General features: G+C 44.1%; 1 protein-coding gene across 7 annotated transcripts in view; it reads right to left on the bottom strand.

Moving 5' to 3' along the window:
• Window positions 1–19,477, bottom strand: part of TANGO6 (transport and golgi organization 6 homolog) — a 194,758-nt gene that overhangs the window by 3,063 nt on the left and 172,218 nt on the right. For 4 of the 7 annotated variants that reach the window (XR_015769133.1, XR_015769134.1, XR_015769136.1 and 1 more), the window contains one exon: window positions 2,832–3,697. The exons of 2 other annotated variants lie outside the window; for them this stretch is intronic. Coding sequence is in view for 1 of the 5 variants with exons in the window: in XM_028095222.2 (XP_027951023.2) it covers window positions 3,521–3,697 (177 nt within the window). In the remaining 4 variants the exon portion in view is untranslated. Of the gene's footprint in view, window positions 1–1,418; window positions 3,698–19,477 lie in introns of those variants that run through there. One more of the 7 variants, XM_028095222.2, reaches the window with a different exon arrangement.

The following is a 19,477-nucleotide window of genomic DNA, read 5'->3' as shown; positions in this document are numbered from 1 at the left end:
CAGACACACTCTCGGCTCCGGGCCTGTGCACTTGCCATTGGCTCTGTCTGGAATGCTCTTCCCCCAAATATCTTCCCAGTCACTCCCTCACCTCCTTCTGATCTTTATGCAAATATCAACTTCTCAGTGTGGCCTTCTCTAAACAACTGACCTAACCGTAGAGCTCCCATCCTTGTACACTCTGCATCCACCTTCCTGACTTAAGTTTCCCCCATAGCATTTAAGCTCACTTGACATTCTATCTCCTGTATTATCTTCCTTATTGCCTGTCTCCTTCCAGTACAACGTAAGCTTCCCCTGAGGGTAAGGGTTCCGTCTGCTTTGTTCGCTGCTGTGTTCTCAGTGCCTGGCACGACATCTGGCACAGAGTAGGTGCTCAGTGAATGGCTTTTGCTGTGATTTGCTTTGCTAACCTCCAGTCCCTGGCACCTCGGCCCTTCTATGTAGACGGGTGAGCAGAGCCACAGGAAAGGTAAAGGAATGGAGGAGAGAGGTGACAAGAGGAGCATTAGCAAGTACGGAGAGGTGGTAAGGAGCAAAGTGAAGGTCAGGAGATTTCTGATTAAGTAACAGAAGGCTTGGAGAAGGGCACATGCCGAGGAGGAGGAACCACACGGCAGAGAGGGAGACTCTCCAGAAGACTCTCCACGAGGTCACCTGAACAAGCAGTCGACGCTCAGGCAGTAGACACGGGGCTTGTCTGCAGCCTTGTCTCTTGCTATAGAGCCATCCTCTGTAGGCCAAGGAGCTGTGGACAGCAGGCCTGGGAACAGGAGCAAGAAACCAGGAAGGAAGGGAGGGAGAGAAGGCGGGATGGGGCCAAGTAAAAGACCACATGGATGATCCAGGGAAGTCTGGGTGGCAGACGGTTGGCCATGGAAGGAACCAAAGGTGAGAGGCCAGGGGAAGTTCAGTAGGACAGAAAAGGGAGCAGACTGGAAGGGCAGCAGAGAGAAGGTGGCCTTGGAGGAAGGGCAGAGGTGGGAGCAGGCCTGAGGACACTGCTCTTACATATTACATAGGACCAGACACACCTCACAGGCCCTGTGGACGGAGGCGTCACTGTTGCTCCTACCACCTGCCATGGAATTCCGTGCATCTTTCTTTCTTTCCTTTTTTTAAGTTTTATATCTTTGTTATCCTTAAGTTCTTTTTTTTTAAGTTTACTTATTTTTTTTAGTAATCTCTATAGCCAACATGGGGCTCGAACTCATGACCCCAAGATCAAGAGTTGCGTGCTGCTCTGACTGAACCAGCCAGGCGTCCCTATCTGAAGTTCTTAATTCTTATGCTCTTTCCCAAGGATGGATGGAAATATATGTATACATATATTTATTTAAAAATAAATATATATTTATTTAAAATATATTTATATATTTACAAATATAAAATATATCTGTAAATATAAATTTGGAAACTTTTTATTATTTTGGTCATGTTTAGGAGGGTTAACATTATGGTGTCTTTCCCTTGAATTTGGGAACAAGGTCAGAAAAGTCACTCTCTGAAATGGAATCCATCAAAATCAATAAAGAACAGATGCTTTTAGCCACTTGCCAAATAATTCAAATTAAGAGGCAATTTATAAATGGAGATACAGAGACTAGAATGCTTCTTGAGGCACTCCCTAGGAGAATAGGGTTTGAGACTAGAGCTTCTCAGTCTAATCAAGGTGATCAATTAGGATCTATCTTCAGAACTGGAATGCATTTAATGCAAATGAAGTTGTAAGTTAATCCAATCATCTAACATATCCAATCTGATATCCGAAGTACACTGTATGGAGTTTAAAGATAGTACAAGAAACAAGAATTTTGAGGGTATATCCAGCTGGTTCAAAGAAGATTCTTCTCTGATTTGAAAGCCCCAATCCTGATTTTCTAGACATCCTGATCTGGAGAATGGAAACAAATCCAGCTACCCTAGCTAATGATAATATTTCTCAAAAACATCTAATTGCCTTTGTTCTAATTCTTTGCTTAGTAAGCTAGCTTGTGATCCAAATCTGTAAGAAGGCCACTTTAAAGGAATGCCCACCACAAAGGTTCTAAGCTAAGAACCGCATCTGTAATCTGGCCAGAGAGAAATAGCCTATTGTTAACTGGCAAATGGGCGTGCTTGTACACATGCCTTCAGTCACCTGTGAGTTTTGGGAAGTTGTGTTTTGGTTGCCGTAGGCCTGGTTACCCCAGGCAGTGGAGATAAAATTCTGTTACCTAGTCCCACAAAGCTGAGGACTGGTCAAGAAGCTCTGGGTTAGCCTCGTCCAGGTGTTGACAACAGGGAGAGTTTGTCCAAAGCAGTCAGCCTATTTCTCCTTTTTGTTTTCTCTCTCTCTCTCTCTTTTTTTAAGATTTTATGTATTTGAGAGAGAATATAAGCAGGGGGAGGGGCAGAGGGAGAAGCAGGCTCCCCACTGAGCAGGGAGCCCGATGCGGGGCTCGATCCCAAGACCCTGAGATCATGACCTGAGCCGAAGTCAGGCGCTTAACCAACTGAGGCACCCAGGTACCCCTTTGTCTTCTCTTTTAGCTGCAAATTCAGTGGCCAAAATATATAAATAAATAAAGAGGAGTCCACAGTGCTACATCCGACATGATTTCAATAAACTTGGCATCACGTCACCAATATGCTACACACTTTCCAGTACACGTTTAATCAACCCATTGTCTAAGCATTCCTCCCTAAAGGAGCAGAGGACTGAATGCATGATATAAACTCTCTCATCTGAGATGTTTGTGGCTCTTTTGTCCTATAATCAGGGCAACTTAATGAAAATAGTAGCAGAGGGAGCTAAGAAAAGAGCTCAGGAGGACAAACAAAGGGCTTACCCTTTATCTCTGGAAGATTCAACCAGCTCCACTCTCTTTTCTGGAGATCAAATCCTCCTCAATGCCACAGCTTTCCAGCTCAATAGCAGAAGACCAGATGCAGACCTGCTCTTTCTAGCCAAAATAATTTTATTCCATTTTGCCTATTTTGATAACAGTTTCCTTCCCCTCCCTGCCTCCAAATGCATTTCTGTGCTCTGATCTGCCTCTTGAGCAGCCGAGGATGACTAGCTCTGGCTGTTCCTCGTTATCACAAGGAAGAACAGTCTCACCATGGAAGGATATCAAGATATGTGACACATGTGCCACTCAGGAGGGTGATCAACCTCTTCAGTTCAAGTGACAAGAAAAGAACGGTCCATTAGTCAAATTCTACCAGTCATGTTGAAAATATACTTCCATCAAGTAGACTTCCTTCTCTAAATGCTATAGGACAGTGAAAAATGTGTAGATAAATGAGATTTGTAATCTTTTGTCTTCTAAGGACACATGCTTCAGGCAGGGTGCAGGACGGCTAAATAGATGCTTCAGGAAGGTCAGCCTGAAGACACAAATGGCCAGACACATAAAGCCATCCAGGGTCAGCCATACTGACCCCACCAAAGAGGCAGTGGGGCCACCTGCTGGAAGATTTGGACATTGCTCTGGCTGCTTAGACCTCTACCTCCTTGATGTCCTTTGAGCCAGGTCTATGGCAGAACCACAATCTTTTTCTCCAGCTTCTGTGGTGGGAAGAGGAAATTTCTCATTATCTCATCCAGCTCTTCAAGGGCCAGCTGGGCATGGAGCTTGGCCACGTCATCAGGCTCCAAGCGCACCACATGTTTCAGCAGGTGGTAGAGATCCTTGAGGACATCCCTCAGCACCTGTATGAGAGAGACAGCGTCATGACGATCTGTCTACTGTGCCAGAAATTTCTCAGAACGACCTATCTACCGTCTCCTTCCTGAGAAGTTCTGTGAGGAAACTCACAGGCTCCCTGAAGAAGATTATGAATGGCCTTCTCAGATGGAAGGAGGGGTAGCTGTACTGAGATAGGCTTCCCTTTCGGTTTCTTATGACCCCTGACGCCTCACTATACTGGCCTTGGGGGCTGCTACTCCCTTTTAACTCCAGGCCAAAGTAGAGATCCCAGGCCCCTTCGTTCAGTCCCAAAGCATGGCACAGAACTCAGGACCACAGACAGGTCATGGTGCCCAGATAGGGTGACCCAGGGTGCCCAGATAGAGCATAATTACCAGCACCTTCCTCTCTAGGTCCCACAAAGCCCTCTGCGGACACCCATCTGCAGACATCTATCTTAGGAGACCCAGAAGGCTATCTCTTCAGCAAGCATGCCTTTCCTTGCCACTGCTTTAAAAATTTTCCACCCCCCCAAAAACAAAAAACAAAAAAAAAAGGAAAAAAAAAACAAAAAAGAAAAAAAAACCCCAAAATAGAACACAAAATAAAAAAATAAATAAAATAAATAAAAAAAATTTTCCACCCCAGTTCCATCTCCATGCCCTTCTTCAAGTCACTATAATTTTATTTTTCAACAGCAACATTGCAACAGGAAACAAGGGAGGGCTCTGTAGATAGAGCCACACCCATCTTTCACTTCCAATGCTCTCATCTTAGGCTCTGGTATAGAACTGAGTAGGTGGTAAAGCACCTACTCCCCGGAGGTCCTAATTTCCTCCAAAATCCTCCTGGCTTTGGAGTTACAACTTTTAGCAGGAAACAGGTTTCAAAAGAACAGGTAAACTCAAGTAAGAGGCCTTAAGGATCAACTGGCCAAACTAGAGACTGAAGACTCTGGGTCACAGGGGGTCACAGGACTTGTCTGCAGCTCCTTGTGAAATTACTTCTGGTCTAGGGCTCTTTGCCTCAAAAGCTACTATTTTTGCATCAGGTACTGTATGAAGTATTTTTCATATATTATTCAATTTTTATGTGAAACATATTAGCCCCATTTTACAGATGAAAACATAGAAGATTAGAGGGTTATATAACATCCCAAGATTACTCGGCTAAAAAAATGGGGGAGCCAGATTTTAAACATCCAGAGCCTGTGTTCTTATTTGTTTATTTTTATGGAAAAGGTAATACAGTACAAAAAAGTACACATTACAAAATAAGTCTCAGGGAGGGGGGCCTGGGTGGCTCAGTTGGTGAAGTGTCCGACTCTTTTTTTAAAAAAATTTTTTATTAACATATAATGTATTATTTGGTGTTGAGTTTGATAAATTTGGGGTATAGGTCTGTGATTCATCAGTCTTTAACAATTCACAGCACTCACCATAGCACATACCCTCCCCATTGTCCATCCCCCAGACACCCCATCCCCCGACCCCCTCCACTCCAGCAACCCTCAGTTTGTTTCCTGAGATTAAGAGTCTCTTATGGTTTGTCTCCCTCTCTGGTTTCGTCTTGTTTCATTTTTCCCTCCCTTTCTCTATGATCCTCTGCCTTGTTTCTCAAATTCCACATATCAGTGAGATCATATGATACTTGTCTTTCTCTGATTGACTTATTTCACTTAGCATAATACCCTCTGGTTCCATCCACGTCATTGCAAATGGTAAGATTTCATTTTCTGATGACTGCATAATATTCCATTGTATATACATACCATGTCTTCTTTATCCATTCATTTGTCAATGGACATCCAGGTTCTTTCCATAGTTTGGCTATTGTGGACATTGCTGCTATAAACATTGAGGTGCATGTGCCCCTTCAGATCACCACATTTGTATCTTTGGGGTAAATACCCAGTAGTGCAATTGCTGGGTCGTAGGGTAGCTCTATTTTCAACTTTTTGAGGAACCTCCAGACTGTTTTCCAGAGTGGTTGCACCAGCTTGCTTTCCCACCGACAGTGTAGGACGGTTCCCCTTTCTCCGCATCCTCGCCAACATCTGTCGTTTCCTGACTTGCTCATTTTAGCCATTCTGACTGTGTGAGGTGGTATCTCATTGTGGTCTTGATTTGTATTTCCCTGGTGCCGAGTGATGCTGAGTACTTTTTCATATGTCTGTTGGCCACTTGGATGTCTTCTTTGCAGAAATGTCCATTCAAGGTCTTCTGCCCATTTCTTGATTGGATTATTTGTTCTTTGGGTGTTGAGTTTGATAAATTCTTTATAGATTTTGGATACTAGACCTTTATCTGATACATCATTTACAAATATCTTCTCCCATTCTGTCAGTTGTCTTTTGGTTTTGTTGACTGTTTCCTTTGCTGTACAAAGGCTTTTTATCTTGATGAAGTCTCAATAGTTGATTTTGCCCTTGCTTCCCTTGCCTTTGGCAATGTGTCTAGGAAGAAGTTGCTGTGGCTGAGGTCGAAGAGGTTTCTGCCTGTGTTCTCCTCAAGGATTTTGATGGATTCCTGTCTCACATTTAGGTCTTTCGTCCATTTTGAATCTATTTTTGTGTGTGGTGTGAGGAAATGGTCCAGTTTCATTCTTCTGCATGTGGCTGTCCAATTTTCCCAACACCATTTGTTGAAGAGACGGTCTTTTTTCCATTGGATATTCTTTCCTGCTTTGTCAAAGATTATTTGACCAGAGAGTTGAGGGTCCATTTCTGGGCTCTCTATTCTGTTCCATTGATCTATGTGTCTGTTTTTGTGCCAGTACCGTACTGTCTTGATCATGACTGCTTTGTAATAGAGCTGGAAGTCCTGAAGTGTCTGACTCTTGATCTCAGCTCAGGGCTCGATCTCAAGGTTGTGAGTTCAAGCCCTGCGCTAGACTCCACATTGGGCGTGAAGCCTACTTAAAAAAAAAAAAAAAGTCTCTCTTCTACTCCAGGCTCTTAGTTTCCTTTCTGAGAGGATATCATGCTTAATTGAGAAATGTTCTAGGTATTTACAAGCACACATTGTGCCTTTCCCCCTGCCTTAAAACTACAGAATTATATTTTATGTTGTTATATGCCATCATCCCCGCTGACTTATTATATTTTGAAGATATTTCGTATAACTGGCATATACAGAAATACTTTTTAAAAAAATGGCTGCATAGGATGCATGTCACACAATTTATCTGCCAATGAAACTCATTTTTTTATCTTTTGATATTGCAAATATTGCTGCAATAAACACTCTGCCTTTCTGTCTTTGCAGACATGAACAAGTGTATCTATAGGACAAATATCTAGAAATGGAACCTCTAGGTCAAAAGGTAATGCACACATAAAATTGTGACAGATGTGGCCAGAGAGTTGCAATAATCTACATTTCCACATAACATTATATTCTCATCAGTGCTATGTACTGTAAATCGTTTATCTTTGCTTATCCACTAAGTGAAAAATGACATCATGCTGTTTTTAATATGCATCTAATAAATAAACTATATATTTTTTCTGGTATGTGTAACTGAACTTTACCTTACTGATTTGTAAGAGCTCTTTGTATATAAAAAAAAGGTCTATTATTTATTATATAAGTCACAAATGTTGTTTGTCATAGTTGGCATTTTTTTCTTTGTGAAATTTTTTTTCCAGGGGAGAAATTTGCACTTTTGATGTAGTTAAATTTATTAATTTTTCCTTTATGGTTTCTGGATCTTGTATTTTGCTTAGAAGAAGGCCTATAATAACCATGATGTTATGCTGTATTGTTCCTATTTATTAATAGTGCCACCTAACATGAATCATGTTGGGTTTATGTCACGATATGCAGGCATCTCTGACAATAACCGGTTCAAATGGTCTCTAAAACTTTCTCTCACCACTTTTATTTATTTTTAAAGATTGTTTTATTTTTTATTTTATTATTATTTTTTTAAAGTAGGCTCCATGCCCAATGTGGGGACTGAACTCATGACCCTGAGAGCAGGAGTCACACACACTACTGACTGAGCCAGGCAGGTGCCCCTTTCTGTACTTTGGAACTTCAAGCATTGGCTGTACCCTGAAGTCTATGCCAATGTGTAATTTCCAAAAAGGAGGAAGATCAGAAAAAAAGAAATAGGAGAATGTAGACATTCATCCATTTTTTCACTTTTGTGGCTTTTCATAGAAACCTCATAATAAATATATATTATAGCCTATGTACTATAAACATGGACTGTCTCTGAAAAAAAATAAAATAAAAAACTGGTTGCCTGGGGCGCCTGGGTGGCTCAGTCGGTTAAGCATCTGCCTTTGGCTCAGGTCACGATCCCAGGGCCCTGGGATCGAGCCCCACATCGGGCTCTCTGCTCAGCGGGAAGCTTGCCTCTCCCTCTCCCACCCCCCCTGCTTGTGCTCTGTCAAATAAATAAATAAAATCTTAAAAGAAAAACAAAAACAAAAACTGGCTGCCTCCAGGGAAGATAACTGGAGAGGGATATGGGAGAATTATATACTCTTGTACCTTTTTAATATTGTATTTTATGAACATATTACCTACTAAAGAATAAATAAGCTTTTTGATTAACTGAATTAACTACTAGGCAAGGGTTTTCCATAAGGCCACTTAATAGGTAGAAGAGATACAGAACCTGACTTTAAAGGCTCACTGTCTGGTAGGGACGGTAAGTCATACACATAAATAAAGAATACAGAAAAAATACAGTAAGTGTCCTAACAGAGCAGAGAGAGAGTATAAAGAGGGGTTACAGGAAACAGAGGTTACATTTTAGGAACAGGAAGTGAACTGGAGATGGTGAGCAGAAATGATAGGAAATGCTTAATTTGGTGGGTAACAAGTACAGTTGACTCTTGAAAAACACAGGTCTGCACTGTATGGGTCTATTTATGTGTGATATTTTTGACAAATACAGTACTGTAAATATATTTTCTCTTCCTTATGATTTTCTTACGAACATTTCCTTTACTCTAACTTACTTTAAGAATACAGTATGTAAGGGGTGCCTGGGTGGCTCAGTCGTTAAGCATCTGCCTTCGGCTCGGGTCATGATCCCAGGGTCCTGGGATCGAGTCCCACATCGGGCTCCCTGCTCAGTGGGGAGCCTGCTTCTCCCTCTCCCACTCCCCCTGCTTGTGTTCCCTCTCTGTGTGTGTCTCTCTGTCAAATAAATAAAATCTTAAAAAAAAAAAAAAAAGAATACAGTATGTAAGGGGCGCCTGGCCGGCTCAGTCGTTAAGCATCTGCCTTTGGCTCAGGTCATGATCCCGGGGTCCTGGGATCGAGCCCCGCATCGGGCTCCCTGCTCCGCGGGAAGCCTGCTTCTCCCTCTCCCACTCCCCCTGCTTGTGTTCCCTCTCTCGCTGTGTCTCTCTCTGTCAAATAAATAAATAAAATCTTAAAAAAAAAAGAATACAGTATGTAATATATATAACATATAGAACATATATTAATAGATATATTAATAGACCCTTTATGTTATCAGTAAGGCTTCTGGCCAACAGTAGGCTATCAGTAGCTAAGTTTCTGGGGATTCAAAGGTTATGCGTGGAGTTTTGACTGCACTGGGGTGGGAGTGGGGTGTGGGCATCCCTAACCCTTGCATTGCTCGAGGGTCAACTGTACAGGAACTGGGCCTGAAGTCCCCTGAGCTTTCCACACAAGTATGGTAAGCGTGTAGCATCCTATATCTTGGACTTGCTAAAGAATAGAGAAAGAGCCTTTTCCATCTTTTGCTATTCTTGAACAGCATGGGTGCTGGGGAGTGGAAAGAGGAAGGTAGGGGGGAAGGGGCACACAAAACAGGCCCCCCAGGCAACTTGCCGGTCTCCCCCTTGTCTCCTGTGTTCCAGGTGCTGGTGGGGTGGACCTTCTTTCTTTCTTTGAGCAAAGCTCCTTCTCAGCACAAGGCCTTTGCATATGCTGTTCCCTCAGCCTGGAAGACTATTTCGCCTCCTCTTCACCCTGCAACTCCTACTCACCCTCAGCCTAAAATACCCCTTCCTCAGGGATGCCTTCTCTAACTCCCATCTAGGTAAGTCTTTCTACCCGGCCTGTAGTACTGTTTGTAACTCGTATCACAGTTGTAATTTAAATATTTACTGTGTAATTAAAAGTGTGTTTTCCTCACTAGATGACACGTACTATGACGCTGCGGCCATATCTTGCCTTGTTCATTCTGGTGTAGTCCCAATGCCTTATATAGTGACTGGTACATGGCAAATACCTAAAAAATTTCTGAATGAAAGAAGGCATGTCTGCATGCTATTCCTGGCCAGTTTCTCGCTCAGTAAAAACTAAAAATTTGAAGAACATCTATTGAAACAGTGCCAGACAACCAGGCTCAGGCTCGCTTCATGGGTGTGTGACCTGAGCAGTCACATTAGGTCCCACAGTCAAGAGGGCCACATGCTTGGTTCAATGATCTCCTATGGTTGTCTTAAAATTCTTAATAATGGTATCTTTGGATTTGTATTTTTTAAGGGAAGTACAGTGGGACAAACGAGCCTCAGCGTGAGCAGATGAGATATGCCCAACATGTGTGTCCACCATTCTCTGCCAGTGCCTCCTGCACACAGCATCTGCCATGCCCCAGAAGCACAGAATTCTGAGGGACCCACAATGTGCAGGAGTTCAGCAAGACTTGAAGCCAGAAGAAGGGCAGCATGTTTGTTATATTCATGACTGAGCACATGGAGACACGGACAGCCCCGAGAGGCCATACTTTCCATTTGAACCAGAACTTGCTTCAAACACAGAAAGAAGACAATGGCTTTCTAAGAAACATGGATGAGTAAGGTATCCTATAATATCCTTCATGTTGAACCAACCATTTACTCTGAAACTGATGATATACAGGAAATAGGACAATACACAGTTCTTTGTTCCTTTCAGTCCTTTGTTCTTCACCAGTAAACCAAAGGTAAAGAGCGTTGACAGAATGTGCACGTATCAAGAAGAAAAATAAAAGCAGTTGAGCTAGTTTTGTGCAGTTTCCACTGTTCTGCTGAGAAGGAAATATGCGTGTATAAGCTACAGAATATAATTTGTGTAATTTTCGTGATTCCACATATGAGTTGAATGCTCTCTCTCTTTTTTTTAAAGATTTTATTTATTTACTTGAGAGAGAGAGAAAGTGCGCACACACACTAGAATGGGGGTGCAGGGGAGGAACAGGGGGAAGGAGAGGGAGGGGGAAAGAATCCCAAGCAGACTCTGTGCTGAGTGTGGAGCCTAATGGAGGGCTTGATCTCATGACCCTGAGACCATGAACTGAGCGAAAACCGAGAGTCAGCTCCCTGCTCATTGGAGAGTCAGCTTCTCCCTCTCCCTTTGCCACTTCCCTTGCTTGTGCTCTCTCTGTTAAATAAATAAAATCTTAAAAAAAAATAAAAATGTTAAACAATTTTTCTCTACTTAGAACATTAACAGCAAATAATACACAAATGACAAGTTGAGGGAGAGAAAAATTGTGAAAGAAAGGAAAAAACTTTCTATATATATACCATTAACAGCATGTTTTTCTTATTTTTCTGAACCAGGTATCCCACCTTTTCACTCTGCGCTGGGCCCCACATATTATACAGATGGCTCCGCAGAGAACTCTCACTGCTCCTTGCCTAGTGTTGCCACATAAAGTGCCTGAATACTGTGCGCAAACCTCACAGAGATGCTGCCCAAATGTGGAGCAACTGTTTCAGGGTTTTCTCAGGTAGCTGCTGAGATGCCATGGGAGTGGGTCTCCTAGCACCGGCGCATGCAGCCTGGGGGAGGCGGGGGGCACTATCCCCACTGCCCTTTGGTAACCTCTCTTTCCTCGAGGCTGGCAGTGTGAAAAGGAGAGATGGTTACTGAGAGAGGATGACTCCCAAGAGCTACTGCCTCATGATTACTCACTCATCCAATAATCATTATTACGGGCCTACTTCGTGCCCAGGCAGTGTGCTGGTGATGAAAAGGATGAATAATGCACGAACCCTACCCTCTGGCAGCTACAGCCTAGCGGGGAGGCAGAGACACACACACACACACACACACACACACACACACTTTTATTTGTAGACAAAGTGTGGCACCACGGAGTGGCTCGGGGAAACTTTAGCAAGTCCCCTCAGCCTCAAGCCACCTTAAATAAGTGCAGATTCTAAGCAAACCTGGCCTGCTTATTATGTGAACATAATTTAAAGACAAGTCTCCTGACACTCTTTCCAATGGCATTCAGCCCAAAGTGTCTCTTATAGAGAAATTCTAGAGTTCCCACTGTTTATTACAAGGTCATCTTTTTTCTTCTTCTAGAGGAATCTTTCACCTACTCAGAAATATCTTTGAGAATTTTTGCTAGAGCCTTCTAACATTCAAAATAAGGTTAGCTTTTACTTGTTAAAAAGGGAGGTTCTAAGGCATTCTGTTCTGTTAAGATACTCTGCTCCTTCCTGGTGTGGGTAGGAATTGTCCCCTTGGCACTGCTGTGTCCTTAAAATAACAATAATGCTTGTTCAAACACTACTTCATACTTGAGGGCGCTGAGCTCCTTGTTATCAGTTACCGGATCTCCTTTTTTGGGTAACTGAGTGTTAGGCAAAGGCTCCTTCTTAATTAATGGGTCTATTTTAGCAACCCATCCTGGAAAGGCTTCTTCCCAATCCCTGTAACACTGGGGATCCCACACATCACAAGGACTTCCTCTGGACTCCCCAAGGATCAAAGCTTCCTGCTAGCCGGGGATTGTCACCAAATCCCACAGATCAGGGGTTGAATACAAGGAGAGTTCAAAGGTAAAGTTACTCACAGGAGCCACTGTGGTGGGCAGGATATAGGCAATCCCACGGAGGAAACCTTTCATTAAGAGTTCAACACACCTGCTCTTCATCCCCCACCCTCTGCATCAAGGCCCAAGGACTCCAGGGAAAGGCAGAGGGAGTACAGGTGTGAGTGGGGATAGGTGCATCTCATCCAGAGGAGATCTGGCTTAGCTTTTGTAACTGGTGGTTGAAAGAAACATTTTCCCCATCTGAGTTCTTAGGCCAGGGATATCTTTTTTTTTTTTTTAACCTTTTTTATTTGACAGAGAGAGAGACAGCGAGAGAGGGAACACAAGCAGGGGGAGCGGGAAAGGAAGCAGGCTTCCCGCGGAGCAGAGAGCCCAATTCCGGGCTCGATCTCAGGACCCTGGGACCATGACCTGAGCCGAAGGCAGACGCTTAATGACTGAGCCACCCAGAGACCAGGGATATCGTAAACAAGTACCCAGATTCTTAGTCTGAAAAGTCTTTGGAAAGGGGTGGGGTTCATGTGTTTTCTTAAAAGAATTTAGAGCTCACATGCAACACACACACACACACAAGTACACACAGGCGCACAACACAGTGGGACCCGATTGGGTGGAGGCCCACACGCAGGTGGTGAAAGAATCCACCCAAGGCAGAACAAAGGAGACAGAAGTTTATTGAATACACTGCAAGGGAGCCATGGGCAGGACAGCAAAGGAGAGACTGTCTGCCAGGAGTCGGGGGTGTGTGTGTGTGTGTGTGTGTGTGTGTGTGTGTGTGTGTGTGTGTGTGTGTGTGTGTGTGTGAGCAAAGGAGAGACTGTCTGCCAGGAGTCGGGTGTGTGTGTGTGTGTGTGTGTGTGTGTGTCAGCAAAGGAGAGAGTGTCTGCCAGGAGTCGGTGTGTGTGCGTGTGTGTGTGTGTTAGCTATTGTTAAGGAGGGGAAGTGAGGAGGTATGGGAACATATGGGATTTCCTTTTTTTGGTACCTGTACCAGGTTCTACTAAGTAGCCCATTGGCCACCTAGGGCTTATGGATATTTTGAGGTGGGTCGTCTAAGGAGCCTGCTTGCATTCAGCGCAGTGGTCACTGTGGGCCCTTTTTCCTTACTCAGGTATCCAGTGCTCAAGCCTGTTGCCTAAAAGTGGCCTCTACAACACACACACACACACATGCACGCACGCACACACACACTGCCCCCCTTCTCCAGGTACCAGTTCCTTTCCTTGAAGCACACACAGCTGACGCTTCAGGGACAAGGGCAGTCTTTAGGGTTAGATGTGGCTTAGAGAAGACCAGATGAGGCAGGCCATACTAATAAGGAAATGGTGTGAGCAAAAGACTGCCTTGGGCACACAGGTGCACTTTCAATGGGAAAGCAGGAAAACAGTGTTTGACTCTTTCAATGAGCTTGACCTGGAACACCCTAGAAGTGGTTGTTGTATCTATGAGTTGAGATCAAAAGAAGAAATAAATGGCAAATGTCTTTCTTCTTTTTAATTCCTAACTGTATTTATTTGATTATAAAAGCAATATAACCACATGATCATAAAAACAATATAACCACAGCCCAGACTATCTGAAAGAGGAATGAAAAGAAGTCTCTAGTCAAAAACTACCTAACACAAGCTCCATTAGTAAAGACATTGAGTGATTAGTAGATTCATTTACAGTTTTCAAAAATTATTTCAGTATTTTATATTTTATTTTTTTAAGTTTCATTTATTTATTTTCAAGTAATTTCTACACCCAACACGGGGCTCGAACTCATGACCCCAAGATTAAGAGTTATATGTTCTTGCTCTTTTGACTGAGCCAGCCAGACGGCCCTAGTTTAGTATTTTAAAAGTCATTTATACTTCAACGTGATTTTACAAATAGAAATTAGATGGATGAAACTGCTATTCTTCTGTTATCATGTGGGATCGATAAGACACAACACAAATGGTCACAAGTAAGACATTTACAGAAATAAAAACTCTACAAAGATGCTATCTAGCAGAGGATTTTCCACCTATAATTTCTTAATATTTAAGGGAAAAATGGATTGCTAAATACAAAAGGATAAAAAAGTTAAATGCCACCATACACTAACGGTACTTAGAAATTCAATTTTCCCATAGAACCAACACATGAGGCAAAAAAAGATCACAAAGAAAGCAAGCTCAATTCTGTCCAGTCCTATCTCCCACCAGCTGTGGCTTCTTTGTGGCTAATAAATATTGGGCACAAGGACAGAACCAGGGAAGTTAGACATTGAAATAAAAGGTAGGGCAGACAGGAGAACTAGGGGGCGGAGACTGGAGTTACTGGTGGAAACCGACCTGGCAGGCAAAAAGATTCTCTAGACTGGGGCCCAGAAGAGGAGGAGACCCCAGCATCCAACTAGTTCTGTTTATAACATGTTAGAACAAAGCATTTGGTGTAGTAGGAATCTGTCAGGAAGCCACAGGCCAACTACTAAGGGTCCTCATTTTGACCACCGTGCCTTGGTGTTAAGACGAGTGATTGACTTCGTGGCTGAGGGCAGTGAGAGTGGACAGATGGGACTAAGTACAGAGAGTCAAGGATCGTCAGCAGAGGACAACTCAGCCACCTTTTCCCAAACCGAGTGCAGGAGGCTCTGCTAAGCATTCTGGGCAACGAGGACCTGTGTTCATCCTTCAGGAGCTCACCTCCAGAGCAGGGAGACAGACCTGCAGAGCTGAACCTAATGGCCTAGAGGCAGGTGAACTGGGTGAGGCAGATGATGATGCTCCCCATCACTAGCCAGGGAATCTGGAACAAACAACTTCCGCTCTCAGAACCCCAGTGATCTCAACTGTAAAATGGGGATAACACTGCCTCCTTTTAAGGTTGTTCTAAGAATGAGAGTTAATGTCTATAAAGACCCAAGCACAAAGACTTGCATATGGTAAGTGCTAAATAAGTGGAGGTTTGTCAGTCTCCCCCACAAGTACTGTAATCTCCGTGTCCTTCTTGTTACTCTTATCTAAGGGAGGCCTAGGAGAGAACCTGGCGTGGAGCAGCTCTGGAGTGTAGTAAATTTTTGACAAATAAATGAATGAATGTCTAATAACAATAGCTAATCCTTACATAAAACCTGTTATGTGCCAGGTATGGTTCTAGGCATCTTATCTACAGTCACTCACTCAATCCTCACAACACAATGAGAGAGGTACCATTATTATCTCCAGTCTGCCCCAGGCCACACAGCTAGTAACAGGCAGAGCCAGGATTCAAACTCCAAGCCTTGCTTGGAACCAAAGTTCTTTATTAACTACTATGCTGTTCTGCCTCTCGAAGTGGTTATTATTCTCCCTCTGCCAAAGTGGGAAGCAGAAAGCACACTGCTTACCTTACAAGTTGATTGTGTGATCAAAAGAGATAATTCGTGTGAGAGTACTCTGCTATAAGCCAAGGGATATATAATTCAAAGTAGTGTTGCTATTATTACTCTGACATTGAAATAATTGGGTTTACCACCATGGGGCCAAGAAAATGAGGGGAAAGGCATGGCTCTGAAAATGAAAAAGAGAGAGCAGAGGCCCACAAAAAGGTGTCAGGAAGACGAATAAACAGAGAGGAATCAGAAGAAAAGGTGTAAGAGGAGGTAGAGAGATTTAAGGCAGTCTGAGCGCAGAAGCGGGGCCAGCGCCGGTCCCAGGCGACTGGGAACACTGACCGCGCTATTCCGCAGGGCTGGGGGCACCAGAAAGAACTCTGCGGGGCAAGCAGACAGGGGCCAGGCTCTGAGGTCTTGGAGGCAAGCAGCCTCTCTAAGATAAAGGGCAGGAAACAGATACATTGGAGAAGCATAATGGAGGTAGACAATTTGGACCTCATTCAGGGAGCTCTGGCCTCAAGAAGAATAAATGCTTTACTGATAAAACCCAAACCTTCACTTTGATGGGTGTATGAAAAAGAAATTAGGGCTGATTCAAATAGAAAGTCTGGGCTTTTGAGACACCTCATTGAAAGCAAGGGGAAGGTCGGCAAAGAAAGACAGGATTACTAATGTCTAAGAGATTTCTATCCATGCCTGACAGAGAATCTCAAACGTGTTGAAGTTCAGGGTAGCATTATGATTAACCAGAGGTTACTGAGCTTTTCAAAACGCTTTTTATTTCCAAAGTATTTTTCTCTGCTAGACCTAGAGATAAATGGCATTTTTACCCTTTCTAGATTGTGTCTGGCTGTTAAATGGGGAGGGTCTCTCGAGTGCAAATTGGAGAAGGGGTGGGATGGGGATGCAGGGAGTATCACGCGTGATTTTCAGTGAAGAATAAGGAGAAAAATTTTAACTGGTCAAGTGCCAAAAATGCTACAGGTACATACGCAGGTTGGCAGTTGAGAGACAAAGACCAAGACGGCCAGTGCGGTTAACGCCTGGTAGGGGGTGACAGCTCAGGAGTCCTAAACAAAAAGTAGGCGACTGGAGACTGGACTTAGCTATACAACACCTAACTGTGTGCCCCTGGGCTAGCTCAGGCTGAGGCATGCCGCCTGAGGTGTGGAGGGCCAGAGCCCAGCGCCCACAGGGGCTGCAGCCCGCGCACTGCTGCACGGCCAGGAGCTGCACTAGGAGCAACCGTGGCAGCGTCTTCCAGAATGTCTCTAAATAGCAACCTGAGGAAGGCAGCAGCTTTCCTTCACCCCCACAGGCACGGAAATAGAACAAAGAAGGCAGGAAAAATGGCCGGAGTGTGTGCAAAGGCAGCAGGCTGTGGCTTGTGGGAGAGGAGATCCGGAGCTTTGTCCTTAAAAGGCGATTACAGTCCCAGCTTTCCAACTGTACTCCGTGACCTTGTATGGGGAAAGGGGCTCCACTTTCCTGGCCCTGGAGGCCCTCCGTGCAGACACCCTGCTGAGGGAGCCCCGGCCTGTCCCCTCCCGGTACCTAATGCCTCCCACGTGGGATTAGACCGTGCCTGCAGAAGGCTCACTACGTGTTTACTACGTTTCAGTCATTGTGCTAAGCCCTTCGCACACATTATCTCCTTTAATCCTATGAGGTACGTGTTATTAGGCCCAGTTTACAAGTTAGGGGAGGGTAGGGGCACCTGGTGGCTCAGTCGGTTGAGCTCCCAACTCTTGATCTCGGCTCAGGTCTTGATCTTGGAGTCATGAGTTCAAGCCCCTCATTGGGCTCCAATGTGGAGCCAACTTAAACAAACCAAACAAACAAATTAGGGGAAGGGGATTTAGAATGGTTTCAGTGATTTGCTCAAGGACACAGCTAGAATTCAAACCTGCGTCTGTGAAGTCTCACTCTGCAAACTCTGCTTTTAAACGTGTGCAGTTACTAGCAAATCCAATATGCAAGAGGAAGCTGTGGAGAAAATGTGACCTTTTCCCTGCACCATAAATGCTGTTTATTTGGATGGAGCCTGGGCAGGGAGGAGGGGACCCGTAACTGGGCTCCTGGCTGACCGTAAGGTTTGGCTCTCCTTTGGGCCACCAGTTTGCTTTAGGGCATCCTGCATCACCCCAGGCTCAGCCAGGTCACCCAGCTTCAGGTCTAGCTTGAGTCACCCCGAGGGGAAGGACAGGTCACTCTCCTGAGGGCATCTGCTCAATGGAATTCTAGGCTCTGTGCAAGATGCTTCAGGAACAAAAGGTTACAGAATTAGACCAAAGGCCAGAGAAAACCAGTGACTGACACATCAGAGGCCCTGGTGGGGTTTGCATTATGCACTAATATGTCCATGGCATGGACTAGACCAGAAAAAGGAATCCCCGCCAACCACACCGAAGCATGGCTACAAAGCCCAGACTTCACCTCTGTGCAATACCATCGTTCTAGTGGAGGGATTCTCTGCCCCTGCTGCACATAACAGTCCCCTGGAGAATGTTTTACATGGCTGGGCCCCCACCTCACACCTAAGAATCAGAATCATAGAGGCTGGGACTCAGGACTTTTAAAAAAAGTTTTAATTTATTTTTATGATTTTTATGCTCTCCAGGTGACTCTAATAAGCAGCCAGGATGCAGGAGTGTGGGAGGTTAGGAAAAAACAGTGGGTAGGAGACTAAGAGTTATGCCATGGTTTCGAAAGTAACAACAGTGCCTGGGAAAAATCTAAGTGCCAGGAACAAGGGTGACGTGATTTGGATATAGCCTATTACACTTCTTGGAATTTTCTTAACTATCAACAATCAGGTTTTTATTTTCCAGAAAGGGGATAGGGTCAAAATCATTTTCTTTTAAGATTTTATTTTTAAGGGATGACTGGGTGGCTCAGTTGGTTAAGCATCTGCCTTCGGCTCAGGTCATGATACCAGGGTCCTGGGATCTAGTCCCACATCAGGCTCCTTGCTCGGCAGGGAGCCTGCTTCTCCCTCTGCCTGCTGCTCCCCCTGCTTGTGCCCTCTCTCTCTCTCTGACAAATAAATAAATAAAATCTTAAAAAAAAAAAAGATTTTATTTTTAAGTAATCTCTATACCCAACATGGAGCTCGAACCCACAACCCTGAGACCAAGAGTCGCATGCTCCAGCGACTGAGCCAGCCAGGCATCCATCAAAATCATTTTTGATCCACAAATTGGCACTGCATCTTTCTTCCAAAATATTTTAAAAATTTGTTCTTAAACATGTGTATACAAAGTGCGATTCTGAAGACAGAGAAAGTTGTAAGCTACCAACATGCGTTCTTTAAGAAAATGAAAGGATAAAATGAATGCAGCTGCCTCTGTTGCTGGGTTGGCTGGAATTATGACAGAAACCTCTGCCCAGACGGGAGAAATTAAGGGAAATACATGTGTTAAAATTTTGACAGATACACACACACACGGCTATATATAGAGTACATAAATAGTATATCTACGGTGTGTTTGTGTGTGTGTGTGTGTGTGTGTGTGTGTGAGTGAGTGTGTGTCAAGAAGCCAAGTTTTGAAATGTAGAAGGTTCTGGCTGCACATTAATATTCATCCTGTCACTCTGCCTCAGGACTCCTTCTCCCCGCTGATCCGGGAACAGCATGTCTGCAACCCAACTGTGATGAAAACGTTAGGCATTTCTAAGGAAAGGGAGGTAAAAT

The sequence above is a fragment of the Eumetopias jubatus genome, unplaced genomic scaffold, assembly GCF_037043125.1.
Source record: "Eumetopias jubatus isolate StellerSeaLion01/CBP00866 unplaced genomic scaffold, mEumJub1_p1.0 scaffold_10, whole genome shotgun sequence".
In the NCBI taxonomy this organism is placed as follows: Eukaryota; Metazoa; Chordata; class Mammalia; order Carnivora; family Otariidae; genus Eumetopias; species Eumetopias jubatus.
Note: the sequence above shows the minus strand (reverse complement) of the source record. Positions and strands in the feature narration are given on the sequence as shown.